We start from the raw sequence: 18,787 nt of genomic DNA, 5'->3' as shown, positions 1-18,787 counted from the left end.
ATTCGAAATATGAGTCAAAATGTTTCAAAATTACCATTACTTCCCCCGATATTTCTTTGATATTACTGGTGCTGATATAATTATGTTATTCTCCAAATTTTTTCTTCAGTTGTCAAATACTTGTAGTGACAAAGTCCCCTTAGGTCCAAATCTTAGTGAATAACATCTAATTGTACAATGTATAGTGGAGATTGATTTGATTGACAACATTTATTGTCATCATACAATATACACACAATTAAAGTCTTCATCAAACATTGCAGCAGTAAATCTAGTGATGACATAGAAGATCTACAAAATTCATAAAAACATTCACATGATCAAATTTCCATTACACTTGTATAGATGTTATATCTACAAGAATATTTGTACTACATCAGCACAAAATAGTGCCAATGGCACTTTAGCACAACTAGTATTACTCCAATTTATTACTTTTAAAGTGTATTATCTAATTTGTATATCACTGACTGGCCACAGTAGTTTGCCTTGACATCTCGAACTTGAGACAAAGTAAATGTAACATCCAAAAAAGTTCACTGAAATAGGACACATATTTTTGGACATTATGCTTGCATGCACACATGCATACACACGCACACACACAGAGGGAACCTTGCACACCCCTGTAACATTCACATACCTAGGACAGGGTTGTGCACATAGCTGTACCAGCTCAGTGGAGCCATGAGGGCTGTACAAGCTATGTGTACAGTATCCCTGTAACAGCTCTGGTCAACACACTAGGTGTAACAGATGTGTAACTGGTATGCCAACATCAATGTAACATGGATGTTAAAAATAGCAATGCAGCATAGGTTTTTCTAACATCTGTGTAAACAAGCTTTTTACCACAACCTATATACCAGCTGTGTAAGCATAGCTGTAACATAGGTATTTCCCATAACCATGCACCAGCTATGTTAGCATAGCCGTTACAGTGGTGTTTCCCACAGCCATGTACCAGCTGTGTGAGCAATGCTAGTTGCATATGAAGAAATGGGTTGCTACAGGGTATTATTCCACTACAGCTGGATGTGCACAATTGTGTGCTAAGTGTGAGCTATGGTACTGGGATGTGTAAAACAGTCATGGCACAGAGGCAGTATTCCACATCCATTCAACAGGTATATTTTTCACAAACATGTCCCAGGGCTGTGGAAAAATATACCCTGTAACAGGGCTGTGAGGCAGACAGCTGGTATACATAGCTATGCTCTTCTTCCTAGCACTAGGGTGTGGCCACATCCTAGCATTAGCATGTACAAGGTTCCCTGTGATATGGCCACATCCTAGCATTATTAGCATGTACAAGGTTCCCTGTGATGTGGCCACATCCTAGCATTATTAGCATGTACAAGGTTCCCTGTGATATGGCCACATCCTAGCATTATTAGCATGTACAAGGTTCCCTGTGATGTGGCCACATCCTAGCATTAGCATGTACAAGGTTCCCTGTGATATGGCCACATCCTAGCATTAGCATGTACAAGGTTCCCTGTGATATGGCCACATCCTAGCATTAGCATGTACAAGGTTCCCTGTGATATGGCCACATCCTAGCATTAGCATGTACAAGGTTCCCTGTGATATAACAAAGACTAACAACAAAAAGATAGTGACAAGATCACAGACAAACATTCAAACAATAACTATTAAAAATGTTGCATTTTGTGGCATACCATTCATGAGCTTCATTTCAAGTTGAAATATAAAAGTTATTTATAAAAATCCTGCAAAGATTATTTGATAAAAATTTTACTAGCCTTTAAACTATACATCTATACAAGTATTCTAACTTCATTAATTTACAGAAATCATAAAATCTCTAATCTGTTGACCTGATTTCAATTCCATCATTTATTTAGATAAAATCATATTTAATTGTTTCTATTATCAGCAGCATAGAATTATTACACAATACATATTGAGACAATATCTACAGAAATGTTCCCACATCAGCAGCATATAATTTTAATCATTATGAGATATATTTTGTGACACTACCTACAGAACTGTTAACACATACAGTTTGAGATAATACAACCCATGAAAAAACACCAGTGTGTTTGCTTGAATGAAGTGATTTAATTAAAGACTTCAAACTAGGACATAAATAGGTCAAAGAGACAATGCAACTGAATAAAAACAACAGAGGATTCCTGTGATGTAGGTTCAGGTGACATTATTGTTTATACCTATGGGAGTTATAAAGTAACAGTTGTACTCCACTGTTATAACATATAGCATTCTATCAGTAAACAGAGTTATTAGATTCTGTCTCCCAGTGCTAGTAGTGTTTGTGCTTTGATAAGTTACTAACACTAATTACATTGTATGTCTTTGCATGGAATTTATCTCATTTCTGATTACCACAAGCAAATCAATGCACCAGTGTTTTTTTGTGGGTTGTATCTATAGAAGTGTCTGTATATCAGACATAGAATTACTTATCATAAGATATAATTTGAGATAATATTTATGTACATGACCATATGTCTAAAGATTTACAATCAGTATGACTATTGCTTTATACATCTGACCTTGACCTTGATACACAAACTCAAGAACTACCCTGTACAAGGTTTGAACAGATTGATTTCAAAATCTACATGATAAAAATTCAATATTGAATAAAATCAATCAACTATTACCTTGGATGTACATGATTCACATCCTATCTGCTACAAATAAAACATATAGCTACCCCTACACTTTTAATATCAGGACCATTTGCTTTCTTTTTATCCCCTTTTAGTCAGCTGATCAACACAAAGTTTCATGCTACATCCTGTACAGTGTTAGGATGGTAAACTAAACCCTGTCAACTCTTACAGGATCCTACTCTATACCCTGTCAAGTCTTACAGGATCCTACTCTATACCCTGTCAGGTCTTACAGGATCCTACTCTATACCCTGTCAAGTCTTACAGGATCCTACTCTATACCCTGTCAAGTCTTACAGGATCCTACTCTATACCCTGTCAACTCTTACAGGATCCTACTCTATACCCTGTCAAGTCTTACAGGATCCTACTCTATACCCTGTCAGGTCTTACAGGATCCTACTCTATACCCTGTCAAGTCTTACAGGATCCTACTCTATACCCTGTCAGGTCTTACAGGATCCTACTCTATACCCTGTCAAGTCTTACAGGATCCTACTCTATACCCTGTCAGGTCTTACAGGATCCTACTCTATACCCTGTCAAGTCTTACAGGATCCTACTCTATACCCTGTCAAGTCTTACAGGATCCTACTCTATACCCTGTCAACTCTTACAGGATCCTACTCTATACCCTGTCAAGTCTTACAGGATCCTACTCTATACCCTGTCAGGTCTTACAGGATCCTACTCTATACCCTGTCAAGTCTTACAGGATCCTACTCTATACCCTGTCAAGTCTTACAGGATCCTACTCTATACCCTGTCAACTCTTACAGGATCCTACTCTATACCCTGTCAAGTCTTACAGGATCCTACTCTATACCCTGTCAGGTCTTACAGGATCCTACTCTATACCCTGTCAAGTCTTACAGGATCCTACTCTATACCCTGTCAGGTCTTACAGGATCCTACTCTATACCCTGTCAAGTCTTACAGGATCCTACTCTATACCCTGTCAGGTCTTACAGGATCCTACTCTATACCCTGTCAAGTCTTACAGGATCCTACTCTATACCCTGTCAAGTCTTACAGGATCCTACTCTATACCCTGTCAACTCTTACAGGATCCTACTCTATACCCTGTCAAGTCTTACAGGATCCTACTCTATACCCTGTCAGGTCTTACAGGATCCTACTCTATACCCTGTCAAGTCTTACAGGATCCTACTCTATACCCTGTCAACTCTTACAGGATCCTACTCTATACCCTGTCAACTCTTACAGGATCCTACTCTATACCCTGTCAAGTCTTACAGGATCCTACTCTATACCCTGTCAAGTCTTACAGGATCCTACTCTATACCCTGTCAAGTCTTACAGGATCCTACTCTATACCCTGTCAAGTCTTACAGGATCCTACTCTATACCCTGTCAAGTCTTACAGGATCCTACTCTATACCCTGTCAGGTCTTACAGGATCCTACTCTATACCCTGTCAGGTCTTACAGGATCCTACTCTATACCCTGTCAAGTCTTACAGGATCCTACTCTATACCCTGTCAAGTCTTACAGGATCCTACTCTATACCCCATCAGGTCTTACAGGATCCTACTCTATACCCTGTCAAGTCTTACAGGATCCTACTCTATACCCTGTCAAGTCTTACAGGATCCTACTCTATACCCTGTCAAGTCTTACAGGATCCTACTCTATACCCTGTCAAGTCTTACAGGATCCTACTCTATACCCTGTCAGGTCTTACAGGATCCTACTCTATACCCTGTCAAGTCTTACAGGATCCCCTGTCAAGTCTTACAGGATCCTACTCTATACCCTGTCAGGTCTTACAGGATCCTACTCTATACCCTGTCAAGTCTTACAGGATCCCCTGTCAAGTCTTACAGGATCCTACTCTATACCCTGTCAAGTCTTACAGGATCCTACTCTATACCCTGTCAAGTCTTACAGGATCCTACTCTATACCCTGTCAAGTCTTACAGGATCCTACTCTATACCCTGTCAAGTCTTACGACATTAACAGGTCAGGTCAACACTCAGGTCAGGTCCAGACTGTCAGATAAGGTCGAAACTGTCAACACTGTCAACACTGTCAGGTCAAATCAACACTGTCAGGTCAAACCAACACTGTCAGGTCAAATCAACACTGTCAGGTCAAATCAACACTGTCAGGTCAAACCAACACTGTCAGGTCAAATCAACACTGTCAGGTCAAATCAACACTGTCAGGTCAGGTTGACAAACTTTAGTACTTTGTCATTCTACATTGAATTCAAGGTTTTCATGTGAAAAGATGAAGAACACCTTTAAATGAATTTTAGTCACATTTCAAAGGTATGTACAGATACAATCCAAATGTATTCAACATCTATGGTATACATGTCTATCTTCTATTGTATGTAAATTATGTGTTATGTGTAGGTGTGGTATATCTTACCCTATGTTATGTGTATGTGTGGTATATCTTACCCTATGTTATGTGTATGTGTGGTATATCTTACCCTATGTTATGTGTAGGTGTGGTATATCTTACCCTATGTTATGTGTATGTGTGGTATATCTTACCCTGTGTTATGTGTATGTGTGGTATATTTTACCCTGTGTTATGTGTAGGTGTGGTATATCTTACCCTATGTTATGTGTAGGTGTGGTATATCTTACCCTATGTTATGTGTATGTGTGGTATATCTTACCCTATGTTATGTGTAGTATATCTTACCCTATGTTATGTGTATGTGTGGTATATCTTACCCTGTGTTATGTGTAGGTGTGGTATATCTTACCCTATGTTATGTGTATGTGTGGTATATCTTACCCTATGTTATGTGTATGTGTGGTATATCTTACCCAGTGTTATGTGTATGTGTGGTATATCTTACCCTGTGTTATGTGTATGTGTGGTATATCTTACCCTATGTTATGTGTATGTGTGGTATATCTTACCCTATGTTATGTGTATGTGTGGTATATCTTACCCAGTGTTATGTGTATGTGTGGTATATCTTACCCTGTGTTATGTGTATGTGTGGTATATCTTACCCTATGTTATGTGTATGTGTGGTATATCTTACCCTATGTTATGTGTATGTGTGGTATATCTTACCCTATGTTATGTGTATGTGTGGTATATCTTACCCTATGTTATGTGTATGTGTGGTATATCTTACCCTGTGTTATGTGTAGGTGTGGTATATCTTACCCTATGTTATGTGTAGGTGTGGTATATCTTACCCTATGTTATGTGTATGTGTGGTATATCTTACCCTGTGTTATGTGTAGGTGTGGTATATCTTACCCTATGTTATGTGTATGTGTGGTATATCTTACCCTATGTTATGTGTATGTGTGGTATATCTTACCCAGTGTTATGTGTATGTGTGGTATATCTTACCCTATGTTATGTGTAGGTGTGGTATATCTTACCCTATGTTATGTGTATGTGTGGTATATCTTACCCTGTGTTATGTGTATGTGTGGTATATCTTACCCTATGTTATGTGTATGTGTGGTATATCTTACCCAGTGTTATGTGTATGTGTGGTATATCTTACCCTATGTTATGTGTAGGTGTGGTATATCTTACCCTATGTTATGTGTAGGTGTGGTATATCTTACCCAGTGTTATGTGTATGTGTGGTATATCTTACCCTATGTTATGTGTATGTGTGGTATATCTTACCCAGTGTTATGTGTATGTGTGGTATATCTTACCCTATGTTATGTGTATGTGTGGTATATCTTACCCTGTGTTATGTGTAGGTGTGGTATATCTTACCCTATGTTATGTGTAGGTGTGGTATATCTTACCCTATGTTATGTGTATGTGTGGTATATCTTACCCTGTGTTATGTGTATGTGTGGTATATCTTACCCTATGTTATGTGTATGTGTGGTATATCTTACCCAGTGTTATGTGTATGTGTGGTATATCTTACCCTATGTTATGTGTAGGTGTGGTATATCTTACCCTATGTTATGTGTAGGTGTGGTATATCTTACCCAGTGTTATGTGTATGTGTGGTATATCTTACCCTATGTTATGTGTATGTGTGGTATATCTTACCCAGTGTTATGTGTATGTGTGGTATATCTTACCCTATGTTATGTGTATGTGTGGTATATCTTACCCTGTGTTATGTGTAGGTGTGGTATATCTTACCCTATGTTATGTGTATGTGTGGTATATCTTACCCTATGTTATGTGTATGTGTGGTATATCTTACCCTATGTTATGTGTAGGTGTGGTATATCTTACCCAGTGTTATGTGTATGTGTGGTATATCTTACCCTATGTTATGTGTAGGTGTGGTATATCTTACCCAGTGTTATGTGTATGTGTGGTATATCTTACCCAGTGTTATGTGTATGTGTGGTATATCTTACCCTGTGTTATGTGTATGTGTGGTATATCTTACCCTGCGTTTAAAACATTGTTATAATACTACTCTTTGCCTCATCACTACTGTTTAAATCATGTCTCTTACTTGCAATTCAGCACTTCATATCAAACAGTGCTGCATGACAACAACATCCTTTCAATGATAACATATTGAGGGAAATTCCCTCTACAATTCATCAGTAAAAGTTTGTTTCAGGTTAATGGACTTTTTGGAGCAAACATCAGTTATGTTGTCCAAAGTGAATTAAATCCACTAAATAATGGATTTCACATCTTGTTGCAGATCTCGCGAGATATGCAAATATGCCTAGCAACAACGGTTGGCAAACATGATTGTGGTCAAGCTTTCACCATGGCCATGTGAGATGATGTTGAGAACAATAGTGTTGTTAAGTGTTTGACACTTTCAGCTTGGCCACCCTTGGTTGGCAATGGCTCATGTGGAATCTTGTGAGATCTGCTGTGAGACAGAAAACGGCTTGTTGACTTGGATCTATGTAGTATAACTATTATTAAACGTTATAAGTAGTACCTATATAGTACTCTCAACTTAAAAACACAAATTTAAACTTATTGTAACAACAATTTCTAATTATTTGTATTTATCTATGTATTTAGGATGCAATTCCTACATCATGTCAAATACACTTATGACTGCAGGAGTTTGTCTTAGCATGCTGTATTTGATAGAGTTTGCCTTAGCATGCTGTATTTGATAGAGTTTGTCTTAAATAAAACTACTATTAATAGTTGTTGGTTTCTGTTTACCACGATTCCTTGGATTCATCTCCATAAAGACAATCTCACTATTTATATGTTCACTTTTCTCATGGATCTCTTCTTTCTTGAATAGGTCAGATACACCATATGCCTAGCAAACAAACAAACAAATAAACATAATCAAAACTAAATGGGTCAGATATGACTAGATCGGACACAACCTAAACATTGAGAATGGATGATTTTCCATATACACTGCAGACTTGATGAATTAGTCTTGAAATCAAAATCTGATGTTGAATAGCGCCCAGTAATGGCCTCATAATATAGCATTTCATCTTTCCTACACGCCAAACATGAATGAATGAATGAATGAATGAATGAATGTGTTTTACTGTATATATATATATAGCTGTAATAACATAGACTATGGCGGATTCCTAGCATGATATTGGTGCACTATCAGAGAACTTATTTTAGTTCATTAAAGCCCCGGCTTTCAATCCCAGGTTCTCGCATTAGTGGCTACTGCGCCCCACAAACATCACCTTATCTACTACTGTCAGTAAATCGAATGCCTAACATAATTATACATATCAATTTCAAGTTTTACTGTCAAAATATACCAAAGACAAGGTGAAGCAGTATCATTATTTTCAATTTTCCACTGCACAAGATCAGGAGTGTTCGTGGCCATAGCTAGGTTACCGGTTGTGGAGGCAACTAGATTAGCGTCAGTGGCCTGAATTATGTGGACGGCATGCAGCGTCTATTTTTAGTGACACTTTCAATGGAATGGTTTTGACTCTCACCAACACCATTAAAATGGGTTATATTCCGAACTCCATAACTAAGATTACGGTCCGAGGAGGAAAATGACGTTCTATCGAATCATTACAATGTTATACCATTGTCTTGTTTAGCAGCTGTTACAGCGGTAGCGAGATAGTGCTACGGAAGTCGACTTATTGTACTAACTCCGACCGACACGCCACTCAAGCAATAGATGTTTTGGACATCCTTATTTACCTTACCTCCACTGCAGCTAGATAGTAATAAAATTCACGTATAAAATGTGTGATAGTGAGGCGTAGATACTATTCAAATATGCAAATGGTAGACGTTCTACCCGAAACAAAAACAGAAATATTTAAACCTCACGACAGGTGCCTCCATATTTATGTACTCCAATCCGACACGTCTTCAACTAGTGCCTCCTGAGAGTACGGACTCTATATACCTAAAGCTATTGCACTCCATTATTTCAGATTCTGATTGATGAGTCAGTTTTTACTCTTCATCATGATGCTAGACAGTTTGCTGTGTCATATGTCCCTCCTAACAGCAACTCCATGTGCCTAGGAGTGGCCCTATTTTTTGTTTCTTACTGTACCATTACAAATATGGGTCGGTCGGTCGGTTAAAAAAGTCATCATCATGTAGTTGCTACTCTTTTCCTCCTTGATGTTTTCTATTTATGTGTTTTTTGTTGTTGATGTCGGGGGTTGAAACTTTGGGTCGGCTGGATAATGAAAAACAGAAATTAAAGAATAGGGTGACCCTAATAAATTGAAGTACGTCAGACAACAATTTAGCATTTCATGATCATCTGATTTGTTAAATTTTACAGTTGAAGAAAGATCAATACAGGCGATCACGAGTAAAAATATCCAATACCGAACTTCAGGCTCCTTTACTTAGTTGAAGTTTTTGCTACACCGTGAACATTTTATTGTTACATATTCAAACAATGCGAATCTCGTTGTTGTATTCAGAATTAAAACCATTTTCAAAAGAAATGCGATACTAACAATTACTGTATGATACAACACTTGCGCAGACGGGGAAACCCCGTAGACAGACGTGAACTAACTGTTGTTTTGGTGTATTACGTTGGCGGAGGCGCCCCGTTCAAACTGTTGAAGTGTAATATTATTTGACGTACTTGTGTGTGAGAATAAAGACTTTATACCCAACTACAACGTGTTATACTGGTGGCAGCGGTGACGAAGCTCAATATTATAGGAAACCAGTGGGTTTATCAACTACTCCAGCTACTTGGCCTAAACGACACTTTGTGCAGTATGGCTTCGGCGTACGTTCAACTACCAAATAAATTTTGCGGTAAGGAAAATGAAAACTTTAATATATGGGTTCACAAGTTTGAAGTTGCAACGAAAGCGACGAAGGATTTAACCACAAAGGATGCCAAACTTGGGTTATTACCTGCTTTATTGGATGGCCACGCTTTTCAAGTATATGAACAATTACAAGAAGATGATAAAGGTGATTATGATAAATTGAAAACAGCCCTAGCCGGGAAATTCAGTGGTAAAGAACATGTTAGCTTGTATCGTCTCCAATTTAGGGAGCGAACACGTCAGACTGGGGAGCCCCCAGACGAGTATCAGACGGAGCTTATACGACTAGCAGACATTGCCTATCCAACTTTAGACAGTGTAGTCAAACAAGATATGGTAATGGATCAGTTTATTTGTGGTCTTCAGGACAGCTCATTACAAGAAAAGATTTTAAATGCAGATAAAAAGACATTGGATGAAGTTGTGTTACTTGTTCGTAAAACTGAGGCAGCTACCAAAGCAGTTACCAAAATGTCAGCTGCGCCACAACAACATAGAAGTGAACAAGTAGCTCATGTTACAGCAGACAGTGTGAACTCTATTATTGATAAGAAATTCAAGGAATTAGAACATAGAATTTTACAGAAGTTAGAAGAGATGACAGTGACAAATGAGACTTTGTATGCGAGGCAGAATCAAAGAGGTGATTTTCGTAGATCCACAACTGCAAGAACTCAGAGTAATAGAGGTTCCATTCCTCGTACACAATTTGCACCAGGATTCCAGGGTAACTGTTATTCGTGTGGTGTTTATGGGCACCGAAGTAGTCAGTGTCCAGATCGTGCCACCTATGCACAGTATGAGAGTCAGACTAGTAAGAGACAATTTCAGCAACAACCACAGTCTACTCAATTCAGACAACAGGAAAACTACTAGCTGCTGATGTTAGGGGCCAGTCATTAGCAGCAGAGGATGGGGCCAATACAAGCCAATACTTGGAACAGAATAAAGAAAATCCTACAGATTTTACAAATATGGTAATGATTGTTGTTGGTGACACAGATGTGAAAGCAGTGGTGGATACAGGAGCTGGTATCTCTCTTATAAGTGAAGAATTTAGAATGAAGTGTCATGCTCTTCGTAAGAAACACTTAAATCCTCATGTCAACTTGCTAGCAACAACACTACTAGGACAGAAGTTAGATATACTGGGGTCAATTCAAACCAGAGTGAGAATTGGCAGTAATGAACTCTTTCATACAATGTTCGTGGTAAGAGACATGGTCAATCCTGTTATACTTGGTTGGGATTTCTTTCTGCAACATGGAGGACAGGTAGATACAGAGCATTGTATGTTATGGATTAATGGCCAGCCAGTCCCATTTTTGAGGAAAAGTCAGTTGGTTCCAGAGATATGCAGTGCTGTGGCAAATCAGACAGTTACAATACCACCACGTAGTGAGATGCCCGTAACTGTTCGCCTTCAATCTGCAACTATGGGAGAACCGCCACCTCATGGTTACACAGGTATTTTAGACCCTGATGAATCCTTTCGAGATGATAGGGGTTTAGCTGTTGCCCGAACTGTTTCCAGAGTTACCAATGGTGTTGCACTTGTACAAGTTATGAACATCACAGAATGGCCTGTAGACTTGCATGAGGACACGCCTTTAGGATCTTTTGTAGCTACTAAGACTGACGAGGAAAGCTATACAGTGTCAAGGGTATATATATATGAACTATGTGAAACAAAGAAGCCAACAGCAATGGTATCACATGTGGAAATCAGTAAGAACACATCAGAAATGGATAGTGGTATAGCCAAGATTTCACTTAATGATACAGCAATAACAGAACCTCAGAAAAGGAGAGTGGGGAATTTATTGAAGGAGTATTCTTATGTATTTAGTAAGAACTCGATGGATAGAGGTCGGACCCATCTAGTCCAACATCATATACGGACAGGGAATGCTGCCCCTATAAAACAACGGCCTCGGCGTGTACCAGTGCATCTACAGGCAGAGATACAACGACAAGTGAAAACCATGTTGGAAAATGATGTCATAGAAGAGAGCAATTCACCATGGGCTTCTCCAGTAGTATTAGCAAGGAAGAAAGACATGTCCATCCGCTTCTGTGTCGATTACCGCAAAGTGAACTCAGTTACAGAAAGAGATGCTCATCCTTTACCAAGAATTGATGATACCTTGGAAGCTTTATCAGGATCTAGCCTTTATTCAGTTGTAGATCTTTGTTCAGGATATTGGCAGGTTGAAGTGCACCCAGACGATAGACAAGACTGCATTTACCACAGGAGTTGGCCTTTATAATTTTAAGGTCATGCCATTTGGATTAACAAACGCACCACCAACTTTTCAGAGATTGATGGAATTAGTGTTGGCTGGTTTGGATTGGCGTACATGTTTAGTGTACCTGGATGACATTATTATATTCAGCAAGGACTTTGAGGAACACATACAGAGCCTTGAGGAGGTGTTCAAAAGGATGGGGGCTGCTGGTTTGAAATTGAAGCCAGAAAAGTGCAAACTGTTTCAAGGCAGTGTTGTGTTTTTGGGACATAAGGTCTCAGCAGAAGGTATATCTCCGGACCCTGACATAACAGAACGTATACGGTCCTATCCTACTCCAACATGTGTAGCAGACGTTCGCCGCTTCTTAGGCTTAGCATCATATTATAGGAGGTTTGTAAAAAACTTTGCACTGATTGCAACACCCTTACACCACCTATCAGAGAAGGAAGTAAAATTTGAGTGGTCCGAAGATTGTAGTCATGCCTTTCAAGTACTTAAAACTGCCCTTGTCAGTCCACCAATACTTGCATACCCAGACTTTACCAAGACTTTCTACCTTCACGCTGATGCCTCACATTCTGCAGTAGGAGTTGTTTTAGCACAGAGACATGAAGGGGGAGAGAAAGTAATAGCATATGCAAGCCATGCCCTTAACAAGGTGGAGAGAAGGTGGGCCACATATGATAAGGAACTTTTTGCTATTGTGTGGGGAATAAGACATTTCCGCCCTTACTTATGCGGAGCACAGTTTCATGTTGTAACGGACCACAAACCTCTGGTAGGATTACAGGATATTAAAGCTGGTAATGATCCCACAGGACGTAGAGAGAGATGGGCTATAGAACTGAGTATGTATGACTTCACCGTAAAACATAGAGGTGGGAAATATCACTCAAACGCTGACGCCATGTCTAGATTAAACTTCAAAGAGGGCACTGACGAAGAAATGTCACTTGAGCAGGAATGGTGTTGTCCAGTCTTGTCAACTCATGGTAACAATAACTCTGAAGTTCACCAAATTCAGAGTACACAGGTAACTAATGAAGCATCATACTCAAAGTTAACTGGTGGTAATACTCTGTTGGACTTTAAAAGGGGACAGCAAGAAGATGCAGTATTACAAGAAGTTTTATCATGGTTACAGACAGGAAAAAAACCATCAAAACAGTACCTGAAAGGGAAGAACTGGAGATTGAAAGCGTTATGGCATAAAGTGGACAGTTTGCAAGTGGTGAAGGGAGTAATATGCAAAAAATGGAGTATATATGATGGTCAAAGAGTAAGACATTTGCACCTTGTTCCGGATGCAATGGTCAACACTGTATTGAAAGAACTGCATGATGGTGCCATGTCTGGTCACATGGGAGTAAAGAGAACAGTAGAAAGATGTAGACAGCGGTTCTATTGGCCTGGAATGAGTCAAGATGTTAGGAGATGGGTTCAAAGCTGTCAGCTGTGCCAAAGAAGGAAATCACCAGTACCAAGGGCAAGGGCACCTATGCAAAATATATCAGTAACCCGCCCATTTGAGATGGTTGCAGCAGACTTGAATGAGTTACCCATGTCTAAAATGGGAAATCGCTATGCTCTGGTTGTGATGGACTACTTCACTAAATATGTCAACATTTATGCTGTACCTAACCAAAAGGCAACTACTGTAGCCAGAAAGATATTTGGAGAATATATTGCAGAACATGGAGTATTTGAAAGATTTCACTCAGATCAGGGACGTAATTTTGAGTCCCAGGTGATGACAGAACTCTGTGCACTACTACAAATATATAAATCACACACTACTCCATATCACCCGCAGTCGGACGGGATGGTCGAAAGGTTCAACCGGACTTTGGCGGAGATGTTGGCAAAATGTGTTGCACAGTATGGTGATGAGTGGGACGATCATATATCGAAGATTGCACTAGCTTATAATACAAGTGTTCATGAAAGCACAGGACAAACTCCATATTTTCTCAATCATGGGAGAGAAGCTAGACTACCAATAGATATACTGTATGGAAGTACTCCAGATGAGGCAGTTGCGGCTCCTAGTACACATGCAAGGCGTGTTGTCACCAACTTGAAAACTGTCTTTCAACAGGTACGTGAAACATTGGGTAGATCGCAAAGAAGACAGAAGGTTGGCTATGATATATGGGCTCACCATCAACCATATGACGTTGGAGATAAAGTGTGGCTACATGACCCAAAGACCAGAAGGGGTAGATGTCAGAAACTTAGATTGCCATGGGTTGGTCCATTTATAGTAAAGAAGAGAATATTGGGTCCAGATGGAGAGCCAGGTGTGGTATACCGCATACAACAGGAAGGACCCCACCGTAGGCGATTAGTGGTACATCACAATAGACTGAAACCATGTATAGACTTGCAACGAGATGACCCACATTCACCACCTTCAGTAAGTTTACAGAGACAAGGGGATAAGGAGAGTCAGAGGGAAATAGAAATTGAGAGTTCAATTCCTGCTCCTGGTGGCTATGTGATTATTCCTGGAAGGCAGCAGATTGAAAATGGGGAGGATGAGGATGTAAATGAGAGACTGAATGTAGCTGAAAACCAACATACTGGGGAGATAAGAGATGTGCCAGTAGTAGAAAATAATGTGCCAGAAGTAGAAAATAATGTGCCAGAAGTGGAAGAAAATATATTGGATCCAGGGGAGAATGAACATGTGTTGCGCCCTCAGGTGACAAGATCAGGACGGGTAACCAGAGTACCAGCAAGGTACACAGAGTAGAAGAGGAAAACAATATGATAAAATGTGTACTTTGAATGTGTTATCAAGGACAATATCCAGACTGTGACTAAAGTCAATATTGTGTGTTTTGACGGACCCCTACCAGGACATTGCCACTTGGACATTGTGCGGATAATAATATGTACTACCAATAATAGGATATCAATGTGTAATTACTGGTTTACATTACCTGATGCCATCCATTGATTTATTGTTAATTGTGTACAGTTTGCTGGATTATGGTGCATGCTGCTGTCCTTGGATTTATTGTGATTTGTGCACACATGTTGGATTATAATAAAACTTTCTATACGCTAGTCTGTATGTACTGGATGTACCCCGATCATGTATTTGAACATACGGGTAACTTTTGAATAATGCAGAACTTACTCTAAAGAATAAGAGAAACTGATTGACCAGAATACTTGTCAAGTTGTAAATATATATATATATATAAAAAAAAAAAAAAAAAAAAAAAAAAAATGTAGAGTCCTTATTATTATATCTAGCGAAGTACGTTTATTCACCTTGATGAAATGAACAATGAACAGTCATATGAAGTTCTAAAGTTTAGTGTCCAGGAGAACACTCTTTTGGTGGGGAGTGATGTAGCAAACAAAAGGTTCATCACTGTATGTCGTTAGGGGCGCTAGGCCTGACTGAACATTAACAGACATGCGCAGATGGGGAAACCCCGTAGACAGACGTGAACTAACTGTTGTTTTGGTGTATTACGTTGGCGGAGGCGCCCCGTTCAAACTGTTGAAGTGTAATATTATTTGACGTACTTGTGTGTGAGAATAAAGACTTTATACCCAACTACAACGTGTTATACTGGTGGCAGCGGTGACGAAGCTCAATATTATAGGAAACCAGTGGGTTTATCAACTACTCCAGCTACTTGGCCTAAACGACACTTTGTGCAGTATGGCTTCGGCGTACGTTCAACTACCAAATAAATTTTGCGGTAAGGAAAATGAAAACTTTAATATATGGGTTCACAAGTTTGAAGTTGCAACGAAAGCGACGAAGGATTTAACCACAAAGGATGCCAAACTTGGGTTATTACCTGCTTTATTGGATGGCCACGCTTTTCAAGTATATGAACAATTACAAGAAGATGATAAAGGTGATTATGATAAATTGAAAACAGCCCTAGCCGGGAAATTCAGTGGTAAAGAACATGTTAGCTTGTATCGTCTCCAATTTAGGGAGCGAACACGTCAGACTGGGGAGCCCCCAGACGAGTATCAGACGGAGCTTATACGACTAGCAGACATTGCCTATCCAACTTTAGACAGTGTAGTCAAACAAGATATGGTAATGGATCAGTTTATTTGTGGTCTTCAGGACAGCTCATTACAAGAAAAGATTTTAAATGCAGATAAAAAGACATTGGGTAAAAAAAGCTAAACAATGCGATTAGATCCTGATTTGATTGAATGGCACCACTTGACATCACAGTGTCTATTTCCCTACTTCTGAAAGAACACTTATCTTATGCTAGATGGTCAAAATAGAACAAGGTTAGCTGATTCTACTGGTAACTTATAGTAGTGTATGTGTAGTGGAATGCATGCATTAGAAGTCATAGTAATGACCCAGAAATTCAATGACTGTTACATTTCTGATGTGCCTAGGTGGTAAAGCTCTATTTCTGATGTGCCTAGGTGGTAAAGTTCTATTTCTGATGTGCCTAGGTGGTAAAGCTCTATTTCTGATGTGCCTAGGTGGTAAAGTTCTATTTCTGACATGCCTAAGTGGTAAAGTTCTATTTCTGAAGTGCCTAGGTGGTAAAGTTCTATTTCTGATGTGCCTAAGTGGTAAAGTTCTATTTCTGAAGTGCCTAGGTGGTAAAGTTCTATTTCTGATGTGCCTAGGTGGTAAAGTTCTATTTCTGAAGTGCCTAGGTGGTAAAGTTCTATTTCTGACATGCCTAAGTGGTAAAGTTCTATTTCTGAAGTGCCTAGGTGGTAAAGTTCTATTTCTGAAGTGCCTACATGTAGGTGGTAAAGTTCTATTTCTGACATGCCGAAGTGGTAAAGTTCTATTTCTGAAGTGCCTACATGTAGGTGGTAAAGTTCTATTTCTGACATGCCTAAGTGGTAAAGTTCTATTTCTGACATGCCTAAGTGGTAAAGTTCTATTTCTGAAGTGCCTAGGTGGTAAAGTTCTATTTCTGAAGTGTCTACATGTAGTTAGTAAAGTTCTATTTCTGACATGCCTAAGTGGTAAAGTTCTATTTCTGAAGTGCCTACATGTAGGTGGTAAAGTTCTATTTCTGACATGCCTAAGTGGTAAAATAAAAGCTCTATTTCTGAAGTGCCAAGGTGGTAAAGTTCTATTTCTGATGTGCCTAGGTGGCAAAGTTCTATTTCTGAAGTGCCTAGATGGTAAAGTTCTATTTCTGATGTGCCTAGGTGGTAAAGCTCTATTTCTGAAGTGCCTAGGTGGTAAAGTTCTATATCTGAAGTGCCCTAGGTGGTAAAGTTCTATTTCTGATGTGCCTAGGTGGAAAAGTTCTATTTCTGAAGTGCCTAGGTGGAAAAGTTCTATTTCTGACATACCTAAGTGGTAAAGATCTATTTCTGGGAGAATTACAATAAAAGTCACTCATTGTGAAAAGAAACATCACATATAGACTGTAAGATACATTGTGTTGCACTGCCCTCACCAGCCGGCTTCATCAAAAGGGGGTAGACCGATGTGTGAGGGCACCCTGTCATGGCGTACTTTACAGATTATATCACATATGGTTGTGAGTAGAGGTCAAAGATGCATCATAACCATTATTATCAGACAATTAATCCATAGTATTCAATGTACTTACCATGACAAATGCAATTGTTACTCCAAGGAGAAATCCTGCCAGGACATCACTCCAATGATGTTTGTAATCAGACACTCTTGTTAAACAGCAAAAGATTGTTAATAATATTGCTACCAATTGTAAGAATGGTTTCAGGAGTCGAATCTTCTTCCATTGCATTCTACTTTGGAGATACAACTGGAAGCAAACAATTTCAATTATTTTATTAATTTTCCAAAATATAAAATAAATTCTACCAAATAAAATTTCCACAAGAGATAGTAAATGGGATAGAGTTGGGCAGCTACAAGGTTGGTTTGATTTTGAATAATTTACAACAATATTTCATCAAAGGGTAGGGGGGGGGGGGGGGGGGGGAGAGAGCTGAGCTTGCAGCAATTCATCAGAAATATATGACATTCAGTGTTATATTACAAAGTGGGATAAATAAGGTGTAGCCAGGCACAGATTTACATAATCTGTACAGTGACATAATTTGGGTGGAAAATACCGACTAAAACATGTGAGGAATTTGGGTACATTTGAGACATATGTGCTACACTGCTACAAAGCTACAAAAAGATCTAATGACTATGAAACAATTAAATTATAGAACTTACCACTAGGTATATCATACAGTAAGCTGAGAAAGATGAGTGACCAGAGAGAAAAGATCGTCTGTAAAATAATGAGATACAGAACAAAAAATAATTTGATGTATTACACTAGATATACACAAATCAATATGATAGAGGAACTTTGGTATACATCAATATGATAGAGGAACTTTGGTATACATCAATACGATAGAGACTTTGGTATACATCAATATGATAGAGGAACTTTGGTATACATCAATATGATAGAGGAACTTTGGTATACATCAATACGATAGAGACTTTGGTATACATCAATATGATAGACTGACTTTGGTATACATCAATATGATAGAGGAACTTTGGTATACATCAATATGATAGAGGGACTTTGGTATACATCAATATGATAGAGGAACTTTGGTATACATCAATATGATAGAGGGACTTTGGTATACATCAATATGATAGAGAGACTTTGGTATACA

At 38.9% G+C, this 18,787-nt stretch overlaps 1 protein-coding gene across 1 annotated transcript in view; it reads right to left on the bottom strand.

Moving 5' to 3' along the window:
- Window positions 1-7,753: 7,753 nt before the first annotated feature.
- LOC144436697 (phospholipid phosphatase 1-like) overlaps window positions 7,754-18,787 on the bottom strand; it is a 31,274-nt gene continuing 20,240 nt past the window's right edge. The window contains exons 4-6 of the mRNA XM_078125549.1: window positions 18,324-18,381; window positions 17,725-17,901; window positions 7,754-7,897 (exon numbers count right to left, since the gene is read on the bottom strand). Coding sequence (XP_077981675.1) covers window positions 7,754-7,897; window positions 17,725-17,901; window positions 18,324-18,381 — 379 coding nt within the window. The remainder of the gene's footprint in view (window positions 7,898-17,724; window positions 17,902-18,323; window positions 18,382-18,787) is intronic.

Source organism: Glandiceps talaboti, chromosome 6 (genome assembly GCF_964340395.1).
Source record: "Glandiceps talaboti chromosome 6, keGlaTala1.1, whole genome shotgun sequence".
In the NCBI taxonomy this organism is placed as follows: Eukaryota; Metazoa; Hemichordata; class Enteropneusta; family Spengelidae; genus Glandiceps; species Glandiceps talaboti.
Note: the sequence above shows the minus strand (reverse complement) of the source record. Positions and strands in the feature narration are given on the sequence as shown.